The 22,313-nt window shown below is 55.4% G+C and overlaps 9 protein-coding genes across 9 annotated transcripts; 3 read left to right on the top strand and 6 right to left on the bottom strand.

Annotated features, from left to right (window-relative positions):
- Positions 1-26: 26 nt before the first annotated feature.
- Positions 27-561, top strand: VTJ04DRAFT_6083 (uncharacterized protein; the record flags this gene model as incomplete). Its single annotated transcript, XM_069364267.1, has 2 exons — positions 27-50; positions 115-561. 2 exons carry the CDS (start codon positions 27-29, stop codon positions 559-561), a joined length of 471 nt encoding a protein of 156 aa, XP_069218110.1.
- Positions 562-563: 2 nt separating this feature from the next.
- VTJ04DRAFT_6082 (uncharacterized protein) lies at positions 564-1,235 on the bottom strand (the record flags this gene model as incomplete). Its single annotated transcript, XM_069364266.1, has 2 exons — positions 564-991; positions 1,055-1,235. The coding sequence occupies 2 exons, from the start codon at positions 1,233-1,235 to the stop codon at positions 564-566; spliced, it is 609 nt and encodes a 202-aa protein (XP_069218109.1).
- A 21-nt stretch (positions 1,236-1,256) lies between these two features.
- Positions 1,257-2,219, bottom strand: VTJ04DRAFT_6081 (uncharacterized protein; the record flags this gene model as incomplete). Its single annotated transcript, XM_069364265.1, has 3 exons — positions 1,257-1,271; positions 1,332-1,771; positions 1,832-2,219. 3 exons carry the CDS (start codon positions 2,217-2,219, stop codon positions 1,257-1,259), a joined length of 843 nt encoding a protein of 280 aa, XP_069218108.1.
- A 3,212-nt stretch (positions 2,220-5,431) lies between these two features.
- Positions 5,432-8,783, bottom strand: VTJ04DRAFT_6080 (uncharacterized protein; the record flags this gene model as incomplete). Its single annotated transcript, XM_069364264.1, has 2 exons — positions 5,432-8,469; positions 8,522-8,783. The coding sequence occupies 2 exons, from the start codon at positions 8,781-8,783 to the stop codon at positions 5,432-5,434; spliced, it is 3,300 nt and encodes a 1,099-aa protein (XP_069218107.1).
- Positions 8,784-9,484: 701 nt separating this feature from the next.
- Positions 9,485-12,407, bottom strand: VTJ04DRAFT_6079 (uncharacterized protein; the record flags this gene model as incomplete). The annotated part of the gene is made up of 2 exons (XM_069364262.1): positions 9,485-11,655; positions 11,711-12,407. The coding sequence occupies 2 exons, from the start codon at positions 12,405-12,407 to the stop codon at positions 9,485-9,487; spliced, it is 2,868 nt and encodes a 955-aa protein (XP_069218106.1).
- A 1,785-nt stretch (positions 12,408-14,192) lies between these two features.
- VTJ04DRAFT_6078 (uncharacterized protein) lies at positions 14,193-17,102 on the top strand (the record flags this gene model as incomplete). The annotated part of the gene is made up of 10 exons (XM_069364261.1): positions 14,193-14,305; positions 14,382-14,727; positions 14,797-15,009; positions 15,081-15,099; positions 15,179-15,349; positions 15,412-15,464; positions 15,519-15,565; positions 15,616-15,667; positions 15,727-15,834; positions 15,900-17,102. The coding sequence occupies 10 exons, from the start codon at positions 14,193-14,195 to the stop codon at positions 17,100-17,102; spliced, it is 2,325 nt and encodes a 774-aa protein (XP_069218105.1).
- Positions 17,103-17,737: 635 nt separating this feature from the next.
- On the top strand, positions 17,738-18,600 carry VTJ04DRAFT_6077 (uncharacterized protein; the record flags this gene model as incomplete). The annotated part of the gene is made up of 2 exons (XM_069364260.1): positions 17,738-18,506; positions 18,563-18,600. 2 exons carry the CDS (start codon positions 17,738-17,740, stop codon positions 18,598-18,600), a joined length of 807 nt encoding a protein of 268 aa, XP_069218104.1.
- Positions 18,601-19,020: 420 nt separating this feature from the next.
- VTJ04DRAFT_6076 (uncharacterized protein) lies at positions 19,021-19,920 on the bottom strand (the record flags this gene model as incomplete). Its single annotated transcript, XM_069364259.1, has 1 exon — positions 19,021-19,920. One exon carries the CDS (start codon positions 19,918-19,920, stop codon positions 19,021-19,023), a length of 900 nt encoding a protein of 299 aa, XP_069218103.1.
- Positions 19,921-20,037: 117 nt separating this feature from the next.
- VTJ04DRAFT_6075 (uncharacterized protein) lies at positions 20,038-20,802 on the bottom strand (the record flags this gene model as incomplete). Its single annotated transcript, XM_069364258.1, has 1 exon — positions 20,038-20,802. One exon carries the CDS (start codon positions 20,800-20,802, stop codon positions 20,038-20,040), a length of 765 nt encoding a protein of 254 aa, XP_069218102.1.
- Positions 20,803-22,313: the final 1,511 nt, after the last annotated feature.

Raw genomic sequence — 22,313 nt, 5'->3', positions numbered from 1 at the left:
TAGGGGATCAACGAGACAGGATGGCGATGATCCGTCGATTATTCTACCGGGTTTCTCGTCTCATTATCCGTATCATTATTCCCCTTCTTCCACGAGAATGTCCGGTGTCCGCAGAATAACTATCAGCAAATCCCCCAACCTTCAGATACCCAACAAGCAGATACTCCAAACCACATTATTAGTAGTACTTATCACGTAGACAAGCCCAAGGAGCCACGAGAGAAAAAAAGGAGCGTCCATTCACAAACCCATCACCTACCGCACTACCTATCTCGCAAAATAGAACAACCTACTACACAAGAGATAAAAAAAAGACCCCGTCTATCAACCCATTTCGAACCAAAAACAAATAAAAATCCAGTTTCAACCCAGACAGCATTCCCCCAGCTAGCCAGCCAGACAGACAGACAACCCGAGAGACAGATGGACAAAGATACCACCCTGCCTTTCCCCCACCAGTCCAATTCTTCTCCTTCCCCCCTCATCGCCGTAGAGATGATCCCGTCAAATAAAACCCGTAGGCAACCCTCCGTAGAAGCGAAGTGTAAAACGGTGATGTGAGGTCATGGGGGGCGTAAGATGACGATGTTCGCACTGCACGCACCCGGCACCACCGAGGCCGTCATTCCCCTCCTTGCTCCGCCGCTTGTTGACACCTCGTTCATGCGTCGGGGCAGTGCCGTGATATTTCGGTCGTTCGGTTGCTCGACGGCAGGGACATCACATTCGTCAACGGGAACCAGGGCGGCCATTGTGTCCCGAAGCATGTCAATGCCGGACAAACGGACGAGGAAAAGAGAACTGGCTCTGGGAGCGCCAGGTACTGCTCTAGAAATCGTTGTGTGTTGTGTGTAGCGTAGCGAAAGGACAGAGAGAGATCGCTCGAGAGAGGGACTGTAAGGGTGGCAGCGAGTCGAAGCCAGGCCGATGTTCAACCCCCTCGACTTGCTTGCACACCGGACAATGTGAAAACAAGAAAACGCGGCCTCCTCTTCCTCCTCCAGGCCAAATGCCTCATTCGCTTCGCGCGTGAACCAGGATCAATATCCATCACCACACTGAGCGGGTAGCGACAAAGACCTCGGATAGATGGTAGAAAAATAAATTCCATCCCCCACACCCTTCCCCAAACGCCGGTTATGCTGCTTTGCCTGCTTGCTGCTGGTCCATATCCAAAATAGAAAACAAAGAAGAGGGTCGAGTTTCGTGGTTTTATTGCTTTTTGTTGTCGTCATATCTCGAGGTAAGGGTTTGAATCATGCGTTGGTAACCTGTGTAGTCCGTCAGCAACCGTGTCACCCTTGATGATATGAATGAGGATGGAGACATACGCGAAGTATCCTCCTCGAGTAATCTTGGTTATCGGCAATACTACCGTCACTCAACCTCCTCTGGACCATGATGGGATCGAGGCGGGAATCGGTCATGGAGCCGGCGCTGCTCCCGGGCTTGCCGATAAAAGCGTTGACAGCAGCGTTGCGGCGGTGCTCCTCCTCGAGCTCCCTGTTACGCTTGCGGCGCAGGTAGAAGGCGGCACCGCCGACAGCGGCAGCCGCAAGGATGATGCCGACGACCACGCCGGCCACGATACCACCGACATTGCTACGGCCGCCTTCGGAGTCGCCCGTCGGGGTAGCCGTGATGATCTTGGTCGTTTCGGAGCCTTGAGTCGAGGTTGGAGTTGACGAGGTGCTCGACGGTTGGGCATCCTTGTGCTTCACAATGAGGGTAAGGCCCGTGTTGTAGATGGTCCAGTATTCAACACCGCCACCTGTTGTCTGTCAGCTCTCGTCGGTTCTTTCGTTCTTCTCTCCACTCGTTCAAGACTCACATGCGTGCTCGCCAAACCCGGGGCAAGGTGTGTCGCAGAACTTAGGATCAACGAGATCCGACTTGGGAGGATAAGTTTCGCCGCACCAGCACTGATTCCCGCCCATAGAGCCACCGACGGCATACCCAGCCGCTGCGCAGGTCTCGTCGGCACACTTGCCGATGCTGTTGAACTTGTGAGTGGTGTTCAATTTGAGATCGCCGGGCGACTTGAAGCAGCCTTGGATCGTGGGTGTGCCAATTGTTGGTGCTGCCGTGGGTTGTTGGACGGCCTTATCCGCACGGGCAGCGACGATCTTTGTTGGAGGCTCGGCCCATCTCCCCATGCCCTCGGGGGCGGCGTTGACAGCGGCGACCAAGGCCGTAGCGAAAACCAGGATCGACCTCATTGTGATGGATTCTGTGGCTGGTTGATGAGAAAACCCGGGTTGTTTCTGTCGTCGTCACGGTTCTCGGGGAGCTCGGACGGGTGTAATCTCTCGTTGCCGGATTGCTCGGGAACGTCGAGAAGAAGCTGCGGTGTGGTGGGCTATAAGGTTATGTCGTCGACCAGCGGGCAACAGAACCTTTTTTTTTTCGTGGGATGAATCTCTGTTGCCAGAGGTATCGGAGGGAGCAACAAAGGGCGCGGCGGCCCTCTACGAAGCGAATCGAAGCGGTGAAACGAGTGTCGCGGTCGGAACCGGTGGTGTGGTGGTGAGAAGCAAGATCTGCTTGTGTTCGGGGGCTGCGGCCTACAGCTTAGGGGACATCTCCCGGTCGCTGAGCGAGTTGCTGAGAAGACAGCAGGTTGCAGACCGAGAAAGCAGAGAAAAAGAGGCCTCTCTCCTGGATGGGAAAGGCGTCGATGGGTTCGAGGGTTGAAAAGAGTGACAGGAAAGAGAGAGAAGTCAGTCAAACAAAGTGAACAAGGAGAGACGAGGAGTGCAGGAAGTGGAATCCACAGGACGGGACAGGCAGGACACGACAGGGCCTTGGTTCCTTGGATCTTCCGGGCCACAGAAGCTCCAAGGGGGGAGGGGGCGGAAGGATGGGATTGGGGGAGGAAGCGGAAACGAAATTGCGCCCAGGTGGGGGGTGAGGAAACCTCGGGATGACGCCGTCCACCCTTCCGTCCACGGCTGGTGGGCGTGCGGGAAGAAAACAGACAGGACAGGACAAGAAAAGACGGCGCGTCTGCCCCTGACACTAACCCCGATTTAGACGAGTCCGATGGGTCCGCATGCTCCACCGTCCAGCCAACCAGGTCGAGCACCGCCCACCGCACGGGATCAGCGCGGTCCATGATTGGCCCGCGTTCAGCTCGCATCGTTTTCCTCCTGCCATCTGGCCCGGCCGATCAAATTTTGGGAGAAAAGCGAACGAACCGAACCGGGCCGGCAAGACTGTCAAGTGGACTGGCACGCCCCGGCGTTACGCTGGCGTACAGTAATCAGTACAGTACGGTACTGACGCATGAGAGTGGCGATGCAACCTGGAACCGTCCATCTCGCGCCGGTGGAACTGACGAACTAACGCACACACCACGCATCCTTTCAACGGTTGTGGTTGATCGAATCCTTCATCGATGTCGAAAAAAAGAACACCGATACGGCTGAGTGACAGAATACGGCGCGTGCATCATGTCCAAAAAGCCATCAGCAACAGCCAGATTGGATCCGTTGTCCAGACTGCAAGGCGACGGGACCGTTCTGTCTGCCGGTTCTCAAAGCCATAACTACCTAGGAAATGATGTGGAAGTGAACCATCTGCTCGGACGCAACGGATAAATTGGGCCACCGACTATCTCTCCCAGGTTGTGGTTGCACCCCTCCGCGTGTCATTTCCTGACCCGTCCGCCGGCTGAGTCGTGTTCACATCCCATCAGATTTGTCCGTTGTTTGTGAACAACTGCCACATCTCGAGCTGTTAGACCCAACTGATGAAGCCCTTCAATCCTTCTTGGCCGTCGTCTCCTGTTGCTCCCCAACACCGACGTCCATATGTACTGTATACTGTAGTAGTCTCTCCATTGACCTCCTCCTCCAACCCCTCCGCCAGCTCCGTCGTGGTGGTGGCCGGCACCCTCCCAGTTGCCACACTGGGTTAGATCGTGATAAGGTGGGTTCGTGCTAAGTAGTTAACAGTCCACTTCCGTGACTTCGCGTGGTGGTGTGCACACGGCAATGTCGTCATGCACTGCGCCGAAAAAAACCATGCATCCCCATGCCCGGGGACCGTTGTGGTTGTTTCGGGTCAAACCACAAGCATCATCTCTCTGAAGAGAAGGAAGCGGGGGGATTGGTGAGGGAGGCAGCCAGCCAGATCGGCGGCTTCTCTCGAATTGTAGACCGGGATTTTGCTTTGATGAACCGCCGTCCACAACTTGAAACAAGAAACATGCGGGAACCCGGAGGGACGGATGAAAGAAGTGCGGGGGAGAGGGGGAGGGGAGATGGAAGGCCTTCCCGTCTTTCTTTTCCAGGGTGTCGACATTCTTCCACTTGCCATCCTTCCTGTGCTGGCTTGGATGGATGAGACACACATGTTGATGGTGGTGTTGCTGTCCTCTATGATGACTGAGACAATATCGACAACCGGTGAAGGCACATGGCCAGTCAGTTGGTCGAGATAAGGTCTGTCGCGCAAGTGTTGGTGTTCCAGTGTTACTCTGCCGAAAACTGCACCTCAATTCCCCAAACTATTACCTCCCGTGTGTCGTTGTTGTTATTGTTGTCTGTTTGTGCATACCGCTTTTACCCGGCCGTTTTGCGACCCAACCGTGATCACGAGCCGTCATTTTCGATGGTGTGGTTTGTGGGTGGTGTGGTTGGTCGGCAGCCAGATACGAGGAATGCAGAATCCCATGGTCTTTTTGGTCTCACAACACTGGACGCGGGTTGCTGATGAGGTTGCAGTAGAGATACCATTCCATCAAATTCGGTTACTATCTATGCACATACTACTACTCATACGGAGAGGTATGTAGGAAGTTAGCAAAGTAAGTATTGTAGTAGTGCATGCTGCGTGTCCATGTTGTGCGTCTGCAGGTCAACGGCAGCTCGGGATTACGATTGTTGAGAAATCTACTGTGTAAGTATAGTGTTAGACTCTGGCATCAAAAATACGAGCAGAAGGGACGAGGTACGTAGCCACGGCCCACTAGGAATCGGGCCTTCAAAGATTTCCTCACCAACTTTTCAACCATCCAATGGGGAGGATCTGGTACCTGAATCCGTCCGAACGTTGTGTGACCTTGACTTTCAGAGAAGCGGCACAGCCCGTCTCTGGTCGACATCCACTCATCCGAGGACCAACAATAAGAGGGTTGGTTTGTTCAGATAATTACCATGAGGTTGGTGATTGACCATCAACAACCTTTTGGGCATGTATCTCGTTTGCCAAACGGAGCAGGTCGAAGTCTAGGAGAAACAGGCGTTGGCATAGGTAGGTGAAGGAACAAAATTGTGTACCGATGATGTCATCAAGGGTTAGCAAGCATATCAGGTACTCCGATTTCATACAGCAGACACCTAGTTCAGCGGCTTGAACGGTATACGCAGGCAATACTTGGGAACTTCCCATTCTCGATGACTAAGGTATGCAATAGGATCGAAGCCCTTTACTGGCTACCGCCTCCCTGGGCACGTTCCATCGCTGCCTTCAGCCTCTCCTGCTCTCTCAGCTCGTGCTCCTCCGCTTCCTCGCACTCCATCCGGTGCTTCTTCCAATCCTTCTTCTGGCACGCCGACGAGCAATACGCCACAGCCAAGCACCGCGCGCAATTTTTCAGCTTGACTCCATCCTCCTCCTCCGACTTTCCGCAGTTCCGGCACACCTTTCTCGCGGCCCTCTTCCCTTCCGCCTCCTCGGCCACCGCCTTGGCCAGCTCGGGAGCCACCAGCTCCTCCACCAATGCGGAGCAATAGATCGGGCTGATCGCCACGCGGGTGGAATGCTTGGCCGCCGTCTCCCACTCCGGCACGCCGACGAACCTCTCGGGCAACTTGCCCTTGCCGCAGCTGCACAAGACGGGATCTCCCTGCCGCAAGCTCACCGGCGCCTTGCCTACCTTAACATACTCGCACTCGGGCAGGTGTTCCCAGGTCCTGCACCGCTCCGCCATGGCGGGCAAAGCCTTCTTCCACAGGCTCAGCTCGGCCTCGTCCACCGTTAGCGTGCAGCACTCAAGCGTGCGCAAAAAGACCAGGAACTCGTCCAGCTCGTGGCTGTGCAGCAGCTCGCGCGTGAAGGGCAGAACCGCCGCGTCCAGAACCACGCTGCCGTGCGCCGCGTCCAGGCGCACCGCGCTGACGAGGATGAGCGCGTGCACGCCAGTGCGCCCGGCCGGTTCGCTGAGCGCGAAGAGGCCCGTTTGGCCACCCTGCACGCCGGTCGAGAGCATGAACATGGTGAAGAGGGACTCTTTGAAGTTGAGGCGCGAAGTTGGTGCGAGGCTGTCGGGGTTGTTGTTGGCGCGGGAGGCGTTGGGGTCCGGGTTGGCGATGGTTTGCTCGCGCAGGCGACGCTCGCGGCTGGAGAAGGTGAGGGACGCAAGGGTTGTGATGAAGCCTAGGTGGGCTTTTTCATCGAGATTGATGACTGGGAGGCGGTCGAGGTCGACACGCGGGGAGTTGAGGTGCACGGGGAGGGAAGGGGTAGCGGTTGGCACAACCACGGGGAGACAATCGTGGTCTTCCAGGAGGGTAGGTGTTGTAGAAGGCTTTGCGAGAGGTGCTGTAATCTCGATGTACCCTGATGTGCGCGCGATGCGGGTTTTGCTGCCCTCCTTGAGAACCGGGACAGGATACGTCATAGGAAGGACGAGGGCCCGGTCTTTACCCCAAAGAGCGCGCTCCTTGCCGTAGAAGATGACATCAAGGGTGGTGGGTGAGGACTGGCGCACTTCTATCGGCGCCTTCTCAGCCAGCAGTTGTTTTCCCTGGTCCGAGAGGACCTGGAGTCGTCCAGTGATGGCCGCGATATCTCCGGGGCGGTCTGGGTCGAACCCAACGGCCGTCGTGAACTCGGGCGCTGAGTCGCCCTCTGATCCTGGTGCCGCAGACGCATCAACCATGTTTCCTGGAGCCGTTGTTTCCTTGAACTTCTCCAAGTCGACAGCCACACGCTCTTGGGTTGGAGGTGGGACGAGTGAGAGAGACCCGATAAGCTTGTTCAAAAGCTCTGAGAAGTCTAGCCTCAACTTCCCGGCTAGTGCCTTAAGTAGGGCGATTGCTGTTTCTCGCGGGTTCATCAGCTTCGCACTTGACGTCTGCGTGAGCATGATAGGAACGTTCTCGGTGTCCTTGGCCGCAATCAAGTTCAGATAGACCTCCTTGACCAAGTCCACAACGCCATCAATGCCAGCCTGCAACGGTGCCGGTGATTTCTGTCCGAGCAGGTACTTGGTGGGCTTCCATGACAAGCGGAATCCAAGCAAGAACTGGGCGGCCTCTTTGTTGATTCCTTCGACTTTGCTGGCTTTGTCGGACCACGTCATGAGAATCTGGTCGGAGATGGGGATGCTCCTTGCGTTAGTCCAGTATTCTGCTGGAAGGAGACCCAGGAGAAGACCGATGCTTGTTGTTCGTCCCCCTAGGAGGCTCTCGAAGGCATTGCTGTCCTGCAGAGGATAGAAACCTGCTGTGTAAATGATTGAAGAAGGGGCATCTTTTAACAGCGGTTCGGTCGCCAGCAGGATGTCTAACGCTTCGAGGTTCGTGGAGACCAGCGAAGAGTCGATGATGTCGAACTGTCGCGGGGCAGTGGCGCCGACACCGTACTCAAACTCTGCCAGAAGGATGTTGTGCCCATTTGTATCCTTACGGCAGTCCTGGTCGCAACTCTCCTTGGTTACACAGCCATGATGCAGCATCTGGGAGAAGCTGAGAGCATCTCCCAGCACATGGCGGAGAATCAAGGTGCCAGAGCGAGCCTTGTCTGCAAACGCCTGAAGCCAATCCGAGAGTTGTGCGAGAGCAACCTCAAGGAGCTCCTCGATGCCGTTTTGCGGGTCACCGGCGCCCTCCCTGAGGGGAAACTTGGGCTTCTCCACGAGCACGGCCTGAGCAGGGGCAAGATGGAAACTAAGTAGAGGCACTGGCGGGTATGTGAGGGCGAAGTACCCGGCTGGAGCAGCGAATACGGGATTCGGAATATCAGGTTCTTCTGGGGCATCCAGGGGGAAAGCTGGCTTCTTCCCGAGCTCCACGTACTTTTCCACCGCAGAAACCACTTTTTCGGCCATTTGAGCGGCCAGGGGAGAGCATGAAGTCGAAACATACTGTTTGGGAGTATGGTTGAGCCATTCTGATACCTCCCTTGCGGACGCCAAAGCCTGATCGAAGTGAGTTCGATGAAATTTGCTGTCGTCCATCAGATGCGCCTCATGGCATGCGAACTCATTCCAACAGTTGCGGATGACAGCGAGGCCACGCTGATCGGGGAAACGAAGAATACTGCCATAAGGGCCTGAGTGCCATTGCTCCAGGGATTCCGAGAGGTTGTAGAGTTTTGTAGCGTGGTCTGCGAGAAGTTGGAGATCGGATTGGCGAAGGTAGGGGTTGTAGAAGATGTTCCAGATGGACCACACCTGAGCCGGAGTGAGTTTTCCGTCATTGCTCAGGTCCAAGGTTAAAGTGTAGAGCAAGAGATTCCTTGCTGTCATGAGTCAATAGGTGATATTTCATGGTGCTGAAGAGGGGGAACTTACCGATGGCAAAGACATCACCACCGATATAGGTGATATCGAGTTTACGACCCGGAACCGACTGCTCTGTGTAGGCCGTATAGAGAATGTCCCGGCAGTCGGGGTGCCACAACACCAGGATGTTTGCATCTTGGTTAGGAGGCAAGTCTTCAGTGAGGCTTGTTGCTGGCCTGAAGTTGCCGCCTTCGTATGGATTGAGACGAGTGAACGACGCCAGGGCGTGCTTGTCACGATCCTGTGTGTCGTTGTCTGATGGGGTGGACATGGTGGGGGAGGGGAGGACAGAGGGGTGGGTGTAATCAAAGATGCCAGACCGAGTACCCCAGGTCTGGCCAGGTTACGCAGTGTGTATACGATGATCGACTTGTGATATGAGTCGGGCTGTTTTTGAACTTAATAGCTGTGAAGGGAGGGGAGCCTGAAGTTGGTGCTGCACTGTGGTGTAATAGGTCCTGGGTAAGCACCATCTTGTGATACAGTAACATAGCTTTAATATTCACACTGTATTCTGGAAGACTCCAGATGGGCTCACCTCCGCAAAGTGTCTTCTTGACATGAACAGCTAGGCACAGGCAAAGTCAACATTGGGTGGAAATAGAGCAAGTAAGGAACCTGGTCCATTATGAATCACAACCTCGCCAACATATAACTCGATGGTATTCAGTACAAAGGAAAAAGTAGATATCTCAAGAGGTAGTAGTCCGACGTGCAGTCCCCATGCACCCACTTCCAAAGATCCAACCCAGAGTTGTACACTGTCAAAGAACAAAAATACAGATTGCCAACCAAAAGACCACCACCAGAAGAACCCTTATCCCAAACCCGAGGATCTGGGTGGCAGAACCAACCGCCAACTCCCGGATCTCTAAATCCCACGAATCCAAGCCAGAAACAAAAGAAGCAAAAAAGCGTTGACAAAGGAAACAAAACGGCTGCCGAAGCCAAGCATGCCAACAAGAAAACGCTTCAAGCTGGCGTCCCGAAAAACACATCCTCCCCGTGCGTAAACATACTAACTGGATCAAACTCATCCTCCACAAACTTCAACGCATCAAACTTGCCCATCTGCCCTCCCCCACCACCAAGCAACATCCCCTGCTGATCAAGCAAAACATGCGACGACGATCCGCTGCTCTCCACCGTCGATGTCGTCGACCCCGATGAAAGCGGCGAAGGCGAGGACGTCAAGCCTCCATTCCCAGCCGCCGCACTACTCCCACCAAACGCTCCAAACTCCGTCGCCGTCGTCGCTCCTCCCAACCCATCCAACCCCGCCATCCCCAACCCTCCTCCCAATCCCATCCCCGCCAACCCGCCGAGCCCGAACTGTCCCATCCCAAACTCCGACGATCCGATTGCCGACGCAGCGGCGCGCGCGGCGACCGTCGTCCCGAGACCGATGCTCACATCCCCGACCTCGTCTTCCGCCCCGTCTCCTCCTTCCCGAGCGGCGATGTGGAAGTCGTCGTCGTCGGTGCCGTCGAGGTCGAAAAACCGTGCGGCGGCCGCGGAGAGGGAGACGGTGGTGGCTGCGGAAGACACCGTGGAGGAGGAGAAGGTGGATGCGGAGAGGAGAGGCGGTGGGGAGGATGGGGAGGAGACGAGCTCGGCCGGGCTGGCTGTTGTTTGTTGTTGTTGTTGTTGTTGTTGGGCGGTGGTGGACGCGGACGAGGGGGTTGCGGATGGGGAGGGGGCGGTTAGTGGGGAGGTGTAGCGGCGGGTGGGCTTTGTGGGGGAGGAGGGGCGGCTGGTGGCCGTGGTTGTTGGTATTGGTGGAGCGGTGGTAGCGGTGAGGTCGGTCAAGCCGGTTGAAGAGGCGGTGGTGGGGAGGAGGCTTGTGGACAGCGCAGGAGATGGATGGTTGGAAGCGTGGCTGTAGTTGCTCATTGCTGATGGAGAGAGGGCGGTGTGGAAGCTGTCTGCAGCGGTGGTGGGCATAGGCGCCGAGGAGACGGAGAGAGTGGTCGGGTGGATCGTGGCCAGCCCGGGATTGATCGCGGCCGACAAAAGACCGGGGAATTGGTCCTCGTCAATGAGTCCGTCAAACTCATTGCTCGGAGAGCTGGCGCCTGAGACGTCGGAGCATCCGGACACGCTTGAGGCCGAGCTCATGCCAGCAGCCTCGGCCATCTTGTTCTTGCGCCGAGTACGCTCCGCCTTATCTCTCCGCTCGTCCATCTCTGGCCGGATCTTCTTGGGGCGACCGCGCTTCACCACCTTGCGGACCACACCGTCAAAGGCGCCAATGCACATACCGCGCTGGCGATGGCGCGTGAGAGCATCGTGCCGCGCGAAGCTGTTGCCGCACTCGCACGGATACGGCTTGATGCCGGTGTGGATCTTGGCGTGCCGCTTGAGATCGTGCTGCCGCACGAAACATTTCTTGCAGGTCGGGCAGCGATACTGCCGGTCGTTGAGGTGAGTCTGGACGTGACTTTTGATGTTCTCTTTGCGTCCGAACAGCTTGTTACACCCCTCGTAAGTGCACCGCCACTTTCCGTCCGTCGGATCGGGCCCCTGAATGTAGGCTGCGATGTCCTCGAGGGTCACGCCCGTCTCGGTCCGCGTCTCCTCGATATTGATATCAGCGATGCTGGCGGCGCTGGCGAGTGATGCCAGGGACTCGGTCCGGCGGTGTGGAGACGTCCGCCGGGACGGCGACTTGCGCGATGGAGAAGGTGGGGCCAGCGAGATGCTTCCCCGGGGCTGTAGCGCCACCGCTGGTTGGAGTGCCGGTTTCTCGGCCAAGGACTCTTGCGAGGAATTGACGATGCTGTTGAAGGCAGACGACGCCTCCGTGACGGGACTGGTCGGGAACGTGCCGAACTCTTCCTCGAGTTTGCGGAACTCGGCGCTGATGCTCCGCATGTTCATAAAGTCGGGGGTCTGCAGCCCCGTATTGGGTATAGCCATGGGAATGTTGCTGGTGCGCGGTGGCGTTTTCTGCATCATGGCCTCGGCCTGCTTGCGAAGATCCTGGAAGATGCCCGAGTGTCGATTGTCGGTGCGCTTGCGGATGGGTTTAAGTGTTTCCTCCATGGACTCGTCATAGCCCTCGGAGAACCTGTTGGGCCGCTGTTGCTGGGGCGTGGCATCTTGCTTTGCTGACGTGTCGCTCGGGGTTTGGGAGAAGAAGCCTAACCGCATCAGAGTCTGCAAAACTTGCACTTCCGCATACAATTTGCAACTTACTGTTTGTTTGCCCATTGGGAGTGCACGGCCTATCCATCGAAGCACCGGCGCCCAAAGCTTCAAACTTGGCCACCTTGTCCAGGATGGCGTTGCTGATCCGCCGTGATGAGCGGCGCGAGTTTGTGCTTGCCGTCTCTGCATCAGAACTCCACCCTTGAGTTGGGGCAGGGCTTGATTCAGGGAACGTCAGGAAGGATGGAGTAGAAAGGGCGCTGTCGGCGCCGAAGAAATCGAAGTCGCGAGACGGATCGACATCGCTGCCGCTGAGGCGGCTGTCGGGCCGCTCATAGAGGCCGAGAGATGCGGCATATTGGTCGAAAGACAGGCTGTTCAAGTCCTCCATCGAGTCATTGTGAGGGAGGATGTTGGCGAACCGCCGGCTCTGCGGAGTAACCTGCGGGGAAAACAAGAAGTTGTCGCTGCCGTCGGAGGGGGGAAAGAACGCATCCCCGAAACCTCGCCGTGGGGTGCTTTGTTGCGAAGAAGTCTGCGATTCCGTCGGCGCAGGAGCTGGGGCAAGCGGATGGGCGCGCGTGTCTAAGCTGAGGCCTCGGCGGTGGGAGATGGGCCGTTTCGGCTGGAGGGTTGGAAGAGGCGCAATCTTAACCGCATCGAAGGCCGAAGGCGTCGAGTTCTGTCGTCGATGCTGGCGCTGGCGCGAGCGCAGCCCGCTGGTATGCGCCGGAGTGGACATCATCGTGAGAAATCCTTTCGAGAAGAGATCCGAACGAGACGAAGATTTTGCTTTGCGATTACGCTCCCAGAGCGGCGACTGAAGCCATCAAAAGCTCAGACTGAATGCGTGTGAGGAGCCAGGGATTGTTGTTGTTGGTGTCGTCAAGTGGCTCGGGGTATCAGGTCTTCAATTGACCCTACCAAGGTCGTGAAAAGACTCCAAAATGGAGGAATTGATTCTGGGCTGTGATCCAGACAAGAGCATTGAGCACCGCTTGTCTGCGACGTTGCGATGTTGAATTGTATGCAGGGCTGAGCTGCGATGGGTTTGTTTACCTTGTACTCGTCTTACACGCTACATCTCCGGGGCAACAGCCTGAGATGCTGACTGGCGGGTTGTGATTGGGTGAGAAGAGGAAAGGTGGACCCACTTGGGCCCCGACCCACCCGACGTCATCCAATCTGTCGCAGAGACGAAGCCGCGCCGTTCGCATTTGCCGCATCAGGCTGCAGCAGCCGCTGCTGATGTGCCGAGCCAAGCGCCTTGCCTCGGCGATCCTTTTTGGACTGTTTTCCTTTTCAGCTGCCTCCGTCACAACACACCCCATCAGGGCCTCATGCGCTAGCACTCTTTTGGTTTGCTTTGAGCGCAGGCGGCTGACTCGGCTGGAGTCGGGAGCGACTGTTGGACTTTGGGGATTTTACTTTCCGTATCAGGTTTGTTTACTGTTGTTTATCTCGCAATCCTTCAGTGGGGGATGCACCCCTTTTGTCCATGTCTCGACATTCTCGGACCACATGGGATGTCGAAGTAACTCAGGTACTGACCTGAATCTCGCGTATTTCCTAATATGGAAGCCCACACTGATCGCCGTCTCAGTGTCGGTATGCTCGAGGTGATCATCATCTGCCATCCCTGATTTTGAGCGTTGCTTGACCCCACTACATACGTACCATGCTTTCGACTTGGTTGCGGCAATACAGCTATCCTAAACTTTCGGACGAGGAAGAGAACGAAAAGGGTGCATGCTTATGTAAATGGCCTGAAGTAAAGACCAACAGAGCATCTGCCATATTACGTTGTGTGCCTTGCTTCGTTTGTCAAGCCGCTGGGAGGCCGGCGGCTGAACAGCTTGCTTCCTCGTCTTCTTTTTTACTTTCTTCTCTTTTACTTTCTTTTTTTGACTTTCTTCTTTTTCTCTATGTGCTTCGTGTATGAGAAGGAAGCAACCTCGACTGGTTCCTTTCCTGGTAACCCCCCTGCGTCCAAAACAAGGGTCAATGTGGTGGGCTCAAACCTTATTTTGACATCGTGCTTCGTTTTGCACTTGCCTGAGGATCACCAGAGGAGTATGGGCCGGCCCTAGGAACTTTTTTTCATTGTCTATGATGGAATGGGGTCGTTTACGCCAGCTCGGCGTCAGAGACTTGTGCAGTCAATCGTGCCGGTTGCTCTCTTCTCGAGTTGACCGCTGTGTACCGACTTCGTGAGGTTAATGGGCATGAATGAGTTTTATCTCAGAACTCTCCAAGACAATGCAGGGATGCCGGAATCAGTAACTCGATGGAAGACCCTTTGTTGTTCTTAGAAATGCTTGTTCACATTAAACAGGCACACAAAGCCGCTCTTCCTTGTTAACCCTCATGGAAGACATAGGGCAGGCCATGCTTTGTCCAACAATGGGGGGGAATGATGAATGAGCATATTGCGCACACAGTCCCGTGTAGATTGCGAGACTCAACACCAAGTTCTCTCCTCTGAGGTTTCGAAGATTCCACCGACGCCTCTCTCACGACCTCATCTATCATGGCGGATCAACAGGTGGACTTGCGCAAGCTGCGCAAGACGCAGAAGGTGTTGGCCGATTATTTCGAGTGCTGGAGGAAGGGAACGACTGCAACCTGGGACGAATCCACAAGGCACGCAGCCCTTACATCTTCCCCTTCCTTTCCCATAACACACTACCGATAACTAATACCTTTTTACTTGATACAGAGTCAAATATTACCTCAAACGCAAGGTCCCCAAGCAGGGAAGATGGCTCGGCTACGACCGCCTGCATGCCCCTTCTCAAGCACAACACAAACCGGATTACCTATATGAGGGGTGGATAGACGCCGGGCCAGATGCGATGAAAAAGAAAGCTAAGAAGCGAGCTGACGAGCTCTCACGCATGACGAAGGGCGGCTTCAAGTATATCAAGAGCCTTGGCTGGGGAGGTCTCGGCCTTGTAACCCTGTTTGAGTTTGTTGGCGAGAACGGCCAGAGGGAGAAGGTTGTGTGCAAGGCAAGCTTGTACAAGGACGATGATGCTCTGAATCACGAGAAGAAAATGCATATGGTACGTGAATTAATTTCTATTCACAAAATTTCTCTGGGGCTCCATGCTGATAACGTGTCTCTCCTGCAGAAAGTCGCCGGCGCAAAGCACATTGTTCAGCAGATAATCTTGAGGCCTCCTCCGGGCGCCGAGAGCGGACTAGGAGAGGTGACAGACAGGGGGAGGGAAGAGTTGGACTATGACCCCGGGTTGCTCTTCATCGAGTACATGCCCCGCGGGAGATTGGAAAGATATGTAAGCAAGGCGGCCAAAATCGGGACTCCATTCCCGAACTTAGTGCTGGTAAGTGTGGGCTAGCGCCGTGAAAAAAAGGATTGTATGTACCTCAGAGCACAACAGCTAACTTGGAATAGTGGAGTATATTCAATTGCCGTGAGTATAACTCAAAAGCGCAGCTTTATCTGAGTGAGTCTGAGTGAGAGAACAACTTACAGCTAACTGTCAATGACAGTCTACCGCGGCGTGGTCGGGTTAGCCTATCCTGGCGGCGCACAACCTCCCGGACTCAACCCGAGGGTCGAGAACATCCCACAACTGACTGAGTCCTGTGCGGGGTTCCCTGAAGTTCTTCCGTGGAGCCGCCGTGAGACGATGGTTCATTATGACATGGACTTTTTGAACAGTGCGTCATTTTGTTTGTTTTTTTTTTTTTTTTTTTTTTTTTTGGATGTTAACCGGAAGCAGTATTGGTGGGGGATTTTGATAGCGAAAGCCATCGTCTTTGCCCTTTGGTCAAGGTGCGTAAATAGTGTGGCCTAGGAGTTATGATTCATATTAACCTGCCCCAATAGATCGCCGACCTTGGGCTTGCAACTGTATGGGACGGACTCCAGACAGCGTGAGTATACCATAGAGTTTCCGAGATATCCCGAGACTGACGCAATAAAGCTGGGACTACTGGAGTAAGAGACGGTGCGGAAAATCTTTTTACTTTATGCCGGTAAGTCAGGTCAGCCTTTGTTGTCAATCCGGGCGGAGGGACTGACCACCACCTCTCAGGAACAAACCACCGAGGAATGGGACTGGGTGAACTTACACCCGATGGACTACGGCGCCGAGATAGCCGGGAGGTATGCTCCAAGCAGCAATATCTATCAAGCGGCCTTAGTACGTGCTTCCTTGCACTGTTTAGCATCACCCCCCCAGCCACTGACGTTGATCCCACGCACCAGATCATGTTTACCGTCATCACGTTCTACTTTGTCGAACATCCCCCGGTGCTCGAGAAGCTCGAACTCAAACACCCTGACGGTACAACCACAGCGGAATGGACATACGGTGGATACCTCCTCCATCCGAGATTCTCCTCCATCGACGAAGACTTGCGCCACCTCGTTGCTCGTTGTCTGTGTGCCTACCCGGCACGACGGCCGAGTCTGCCAGAGCTGGAGGCAGTTTTTAATCACAAGTTACAGGAGTACAAGCCAAACCACCCGATATACCGCATGAGCCAGAAATTTGCAGAAAATCTATTCGGCGAACCTGGCCCGCCGCCGCATGCCGAGACGCCCGCAGAACCAGAACCAGAACCTGCGCCGCATGTGCCAGCTCCTTCTGTCTCGCCGGGCCCTCTTCAGGCCCAGCAGCAGAATGTTCCGCTTTCCTTCCAACTGGGACAAGCAGCGGCGCAACACGTCCAACAGCCCCAACCAGGCACTTGGCCGCTGGGTCAGCAGAAACAGCAACAGGTTGTCCAACCGATGGCTCCCCAGTTCATTGCAAACATCCAGCCGCCGTACATACCTGTTCAGCCAGCGCTGCCACAACTTCCCCTACAGCAAGCCGCGGGAACCAATGTCCATCCAAATTATTTCCAACAGGCATTTCAGCACTACGCGGGAACTCCCGTCGACTTCACATCATCTGACAAGTCCATGTCAACCGGTGCCTCGGCCCCATCAGCAGGCGCTTTCTCTCATAAAGGCCCCGACTCCAGCCCTCCCGTCGACTTCCCCGGCATGGCCCCAGACCACATCGAGAAAGATCTGGCAAAGCATGCGAAGGAGGAAAAGGAGAAGCTCAAGAAGGACTACAGAGCGTGGAAGAAGGAGCGTAAGAGGAGGAAGAGGGATTGGGTCAAGAAGATAACAGTAGAGAAGCTGGCATTTAGGACCCCAGGGAGACCGGTACGGGCGCTTAATCTGTTCAAAGCGATGAGGTCACCACCCCATGTACCATACCCGATACGGAATTACGGCTTCGATAAGCAAAGGGAACGAGGCCCTGATGAGTCTGAATCACTGGGGTGGAAGAAGATGATACAAAGGCGCGATGAGAAGAAGAAGAAGGAGCTGAACCAAGCGTGGGACAAGTTTCGTCCAGAGGTTCGAGAAAAGATGTTTCGGAACCTGCCTGATGAGCTTCGGGATCTGTAGCAGAGAACTGCAGCACAGCATTCTGAGCATAGAGGCAACAGTCATTCAGGAGTTACATTCTGTTGAAAACGGGGGTATTATTTATGGGTTTAACTTTTTGATCATGGTGTCCATGTAATATGTCTCGCATATATATATGCGTGACCATCCTGACTCTCATGCATCCCCCAGGGGAGGCGTCGTCATTCACCGACGTTAGAATAAAGTTTGATCCAACCCGATGAGACAGGGGTTTGAAGACGGGGGTTCCAGGCTGTGTGCAACGTTCGAAAAAAAGGGACAAGCGGAAGCCGAGGGCTGACAGGATGAGGCTGTCGCTTCGGACTTGGTCGGGGGAGCCCGCCTCGGCCCTTCCCCTCCGTACTCCGGACCCCGGACCACCGAGCAAGTGCGGCCCCCATCCGGTCAGACATCAACAATGTTGCGCAGGAACCTAGGTCAGCTCTTAAAATGGCATCTTGCTGGCGTGCAGGCACGCCTCGAATTCTCTTGTTTATAAGCCCCAGAAATCTCGTTCGTCTTCGTTGCTGTCTCGTTCTTCTGCAACACTCATACCCACCAACTGGACAACAAATTTCGGATACCATCACATTTCAAACAACAAAACACCACCAAACCCTCATTCATCAGTCAAAATGGTCCTCCCAATTCCCACCGCCAGCCTTGAAGGCAAGGTCGCCTTGGTCACCGGCGCTGGCCGTGGAATCGGTCGCGGCATCGCCCTCGAACTCGCCCGTCGCGGTGCGTCAGTCGTCGTCAACTACGTCTCCTCGTCCCGTCTCGCGCAGGAAGTCGTCGATGAGATTGCCTCCTACAACAACGGCGCCCGCGCCATCGCCATCCAGGCCGACGTTTCCAAGGTCTCCGAGATCCAGCGCCTCTTCACTGAGGCCAAGCAGCACTTTGGGCGTCTCGACATCGTCATGTCCAACAGTGGCACTGAGTCGTGGAACAAGACCGAGGAGATTACGGAAGAAATTTATGACCACGTTTTCAATTTGAACGCTCGAGCTCAGTTCTTCGTCGGCCAGGCCGCGTTCAAGCACCTTGAGGACGGCGGCCGCCTGATCCTCATGACCAGCATCGCCGCCGGCCTGATGGGCGTGCGCAATCATGCGCTGTACAATAGCAGCAAGATGGCTGTGATCGGCATGGTCAAGGCGTTTGCGACAGACTTTGGTGTTCGCAAAATCACGGTCAACGGCATCGCTCCCGGCGGTATCAAGAGCGACATGTTCACGCAGAACGCTTGGCATTATATCCCCGGCGGGACTCCGGATATGCCAGCCGAGACGATCGAGCGCTTGATGGCGGAGAATTGCCCGCTCGGACGCTGCGCGGTGCCGGAGGATGTGGCTCGCGTTGTAGCTTTCCTGGCGAGTGAGGATGGCGGCTGGGTGAATGGTGAGTATCTCCTCCAGGGGTGACGGCCCAGATGGTTGTGCTAACTTGTGTCGCAGGTCAAGTCATCACTATTTCGGGAGGTTCGTCGCAGTAAGGGGTGTGCAGAAGTGGATTGTAGGTTACATGGTGCGGAAAAGACAATCAGTGTATGCACAATTGAGACTCTAGTCATGCTTAGAACAGAGACCGTTCTAATTGTCACATTGGCTCTTGCCCCCTCATGACTTATGATCAACCATGCTGCGCGAGATGCAAATCTGAACTACAGATACTTCATTATCTATTACGGAGCCATCCAGGGTCCAGCAAAACTAACAGTCTACCCAGAACTTTTGGCCTTGCTAGCAAGGCGATGCCCAATACCTGATGTCTTAACCAAACAACCCATCCATGATGAAGGCATCCTGGCCTGGCCAAAGTTACATATCACCATTCCCAACCATTCTCTTTGCAAACACCTCCCAATTTTTACGCCATTCACAAACCCTCCCTAAGCTCACATGGGTATCAAGCATCACTTCTTCCTCCTAACCGTCCCCATCCTCTCCAACAACCCCAAATCCCACCACCCGTCAATAAGCTCCCTCATTGTCTTCCGCTTACTCCCAGGAGCCCCCTTCCCGCTCTTCGCCTTATTGGATCCTGGACTCCCAACCCCACCCATCGACCCCATCTCAAACGCCTCCTTCCCCGGCAACGGCGGGAAAGGCGGAATCCCACCACTGGCCGTAGCCGTTGCCGTCGCCGTGGCGGTCGTTGTCGTCGAAGGCGTCGCCAGAATGACGATGCTACCAGCCACAGACGCCGCGCCGGCGCTGGCAACGGCCATAGCCTCTTCGACGGTGCGGCGGACGGCCCGGGTGGGTGGGCTTGTTGGCGGCGTAGAGGGGATGATGATGCGTGGGGGTGGAAGGGGTTTGCGCTTGGTTTGCTTGTCGGGGTTGATGTTGTCCAGGACGGTGGTTAGGTGGGAGGGGAGGTTGGAGGTGTTGGTGGGCTGGGTGGGAGGGGTGAGTTGGCGTGTTCGTGGAGCTGGGAGGGAGCTGGTTGTTGGTTCCTTGGGGATGATGTCGCCGGTGATGATTCCCAGGGCGTTGGATTTGGGATCTGGGAGGTGAGGCGCGCGGGAGAGGAGAGGAGAGATGCCATCTTCGTCCTTCTCCGAGGGCCGGAGAGAGTTGTTGTTTGATGCCACCGGTCGGATCTCGTCTTGGTTATCATCAAAGATCTGACTTCCCGTAAGCGACCGTGAGAGGTGGTGCCGCGCAGGCGGCGGCCGCAGACCGCGCGGCACAGGCGGGCTGGCAGCGCCGAGATCGCGGACCGTCGACCCGGATGACCTGTCCGAGTCGCAACTGAACCTGGGCACCGCGGGGTTGGGAGGGGATGAGGAGGAGGGCGCGGGAACAGGCATTGTCGTCACAGCAGTCACAGCAGGGAGCTTGTAGTCATTGCTGTTCCATGGTTTCGTCTGCACCGTCGCCACCGCGCCTGGCGCAACCTCTTTCACCCCGGCGGCGCCCGCGCGCCCCTAACCCTCGATGTCCTTTGTCTTGGAGGGGTGGGTGCCATCGCGGCGGAGGCGGTGCCAGAGGGCGATGCAGACTAGGGTGGAGAAGGCGAAGAGGATGCAGAGCGTGATGGCCAGGGCCCAGACGGCCTTGGTCTGGTGGCAGGTGGCCTTGTCGAGTGTGACGAAGGTTGGATATGGGATGGTCTTGGGAAGGACGGAGGAGCGCAGGAGCGTCGAGGATGGAGTGATGATCCAAATGCCCGAGTCGAGAGGAGAGGTGCCGGACCGGGCGGCGCAGTTGACCCTCGGCAGGGGCTTGCCAACCAGCGAGGCCACGACAATGAAGGCGATCAGGAGCAGGCCGTCGAGGCAGCCTGTCACCAGCAAGGAAAGCATACCGTCATAGTAGAGAATGTAGGTGATGACGGTGTAAATGACAGCCGTGACGGCCATCGTCAGGGCGCCAATGAGCTCAGACGGGGGGTTGTGGTCCGCTGCTGCAATGATGCTGATGAAGTTGGCACAGAGACCAATGACTGCAATCAGTGAGGCGAACTTGGCAGCCCTAGAGATGGTGAAGGTGAGACCCAGGGCGCCGGGCCGGGGCGGAGACGGCATCTTCGCCGGGGCGATGGGATTGGTGACCAGCTCGAGAGAAGGACGCTGCTTATGTGCCGTCCGGAGGGGGAACCGTGTCTTCGGCTTCGGGAACGGAGCCGTCGGAGGAGGAGGGAAGTTCAAGTTCACGGGGATGGCTGGCGCCTGGCCAAGTTGCCGCGACATGACGTTGGTTGTTGAGGACTCGACGAGTGAAGCTTGGGTTCAGGATGGGCAGATCAACTGCCGCAAGACCAAACTGGTGGACTGTTGCTTGCTGGTCCCTGCCAGAGATCAAGGAAATAGAGACGAGAGAGGTAGACCCAGAGAGGCGTAAGGAAACAGATTCGTTTATTGAACAGAGACCAAGGAACCCAGAGAGAAGAGACCAAGGAAACACTAGGAAATGAAAAAGAAAAGGAAATAACGAAAAGGAAAAAAAAGGAAAAAAAGGAAAAAAAGACCTAGGAAAAGATCTTGATAGAGTTGTGTGCCTCAAGCAAACAAACTTTCCAAACATACAGCTTTGGTCTCGATGAAGGTCTTATATGCCCTTCCACCATGAAATCCACGCGCCTACGAACCCATGTTCATTCTTAACGTCGCCATGGCGAGAGACCCAAAACATCAAACACGATGGCCTAGTCGCCCATAGCAGACCACGTTTTCCTGCCCAAATCCATGTTTCGTGCCTCTGATTCACCAGCGCCACTGAAACCTCAAACAAGCGCGGCTCTTAGCGCCGCAGCCACCCGCTGCGCAACACCCACCCCGAGCACCCGATTGCATGGCGGGCCGCGACTGCGACCGCGTGGATCATGTTTCGTTTCGTGGTTCCTATTTTTTGCAACGCGACGGCGACGGTCCGGAGGAGAGATCGAAAGGGGTGGAGGTGGCCGGGGGGTCAGCTTCAGCAGCCGCCGGCGCGGCAGGTCGGCGAATCGGATGCGAGAGCCGGGATGGGCGGCAACCGCCGAGATAACGGAACGATCAGCAACCCCGGATTTGGGTCTTGGTTCGTTGGAGATGTTACGCTAGGGTCAGCGCAGGTACATAGGATTAGATGTAGTTGAGTATTTCAGTCAACCCGATGCTGCAAGCTGGATCAAATCAATTTTACTTAGCTCTGAGATAATGGACGAGAGTGACGCAGTGTTTGGATAAGTGAGTGGAATTCGGGAGTACAATGACGGAGAATACTGCGTGCTGTGAAAACCAGGCCAAGCTGAGCCTCACAGCAAAGGTGACAGGAGCGCCCAGAAAGGATGCGCCGTATCAGCATCACCATCTTATTCCTAGCTTTAGAATAATAATAAACCGCCAGTTAACAGAGAACGGAAAAGCCCAGCAATATTATAGATGACCTGCTAATACCAAGGACACACAGATTCGTCCTCGTCCTTTTGAGCAAGTTTATGGCGATGACGTTTCAACATGAGTTCAAGAGGCAACCCAGAAGCAGGGCAAACAATTCTGACGCTATATCTCATAGGATATACGTGCTATGCAGTATCCAAGATCCACGTCGCCTGACTGTTAGGACATAAACTCAACGAGTCCTGACGAGAAGATAGCACTTACGGAAAGTGTTTGGTTGACCTCCCGCAACAACGCAGTCGATCCCGTATGCGTGCTTGCATAGCTTGATCTTGAGGAGAGAATTGTGACAATAATCGTCGCAGAACCCAGGTGGGGGG

Source organism: Mycothermus thermophilus, assembly GCF_041956435.1.
Source record: "Mycothermus thermophilus strain CBS 625.91 unplaced genomic scaffold VTJ04scaffold_4, whole genome shotgun sequence".
Classification (NCBI taxonomy): domain Eukaryota; kingdom Fungi; phylum Ascomycota; class Sordariomycetes; order Sordariales; family Chaetomiaceae; genus Mycothermus; species Mycothermus thermophilus.
The sequence above is the reverse complement of the archived record's forward strand: the minus strand, read 5'-3'. Positions and strand labels throughout refer to the sequence as shown.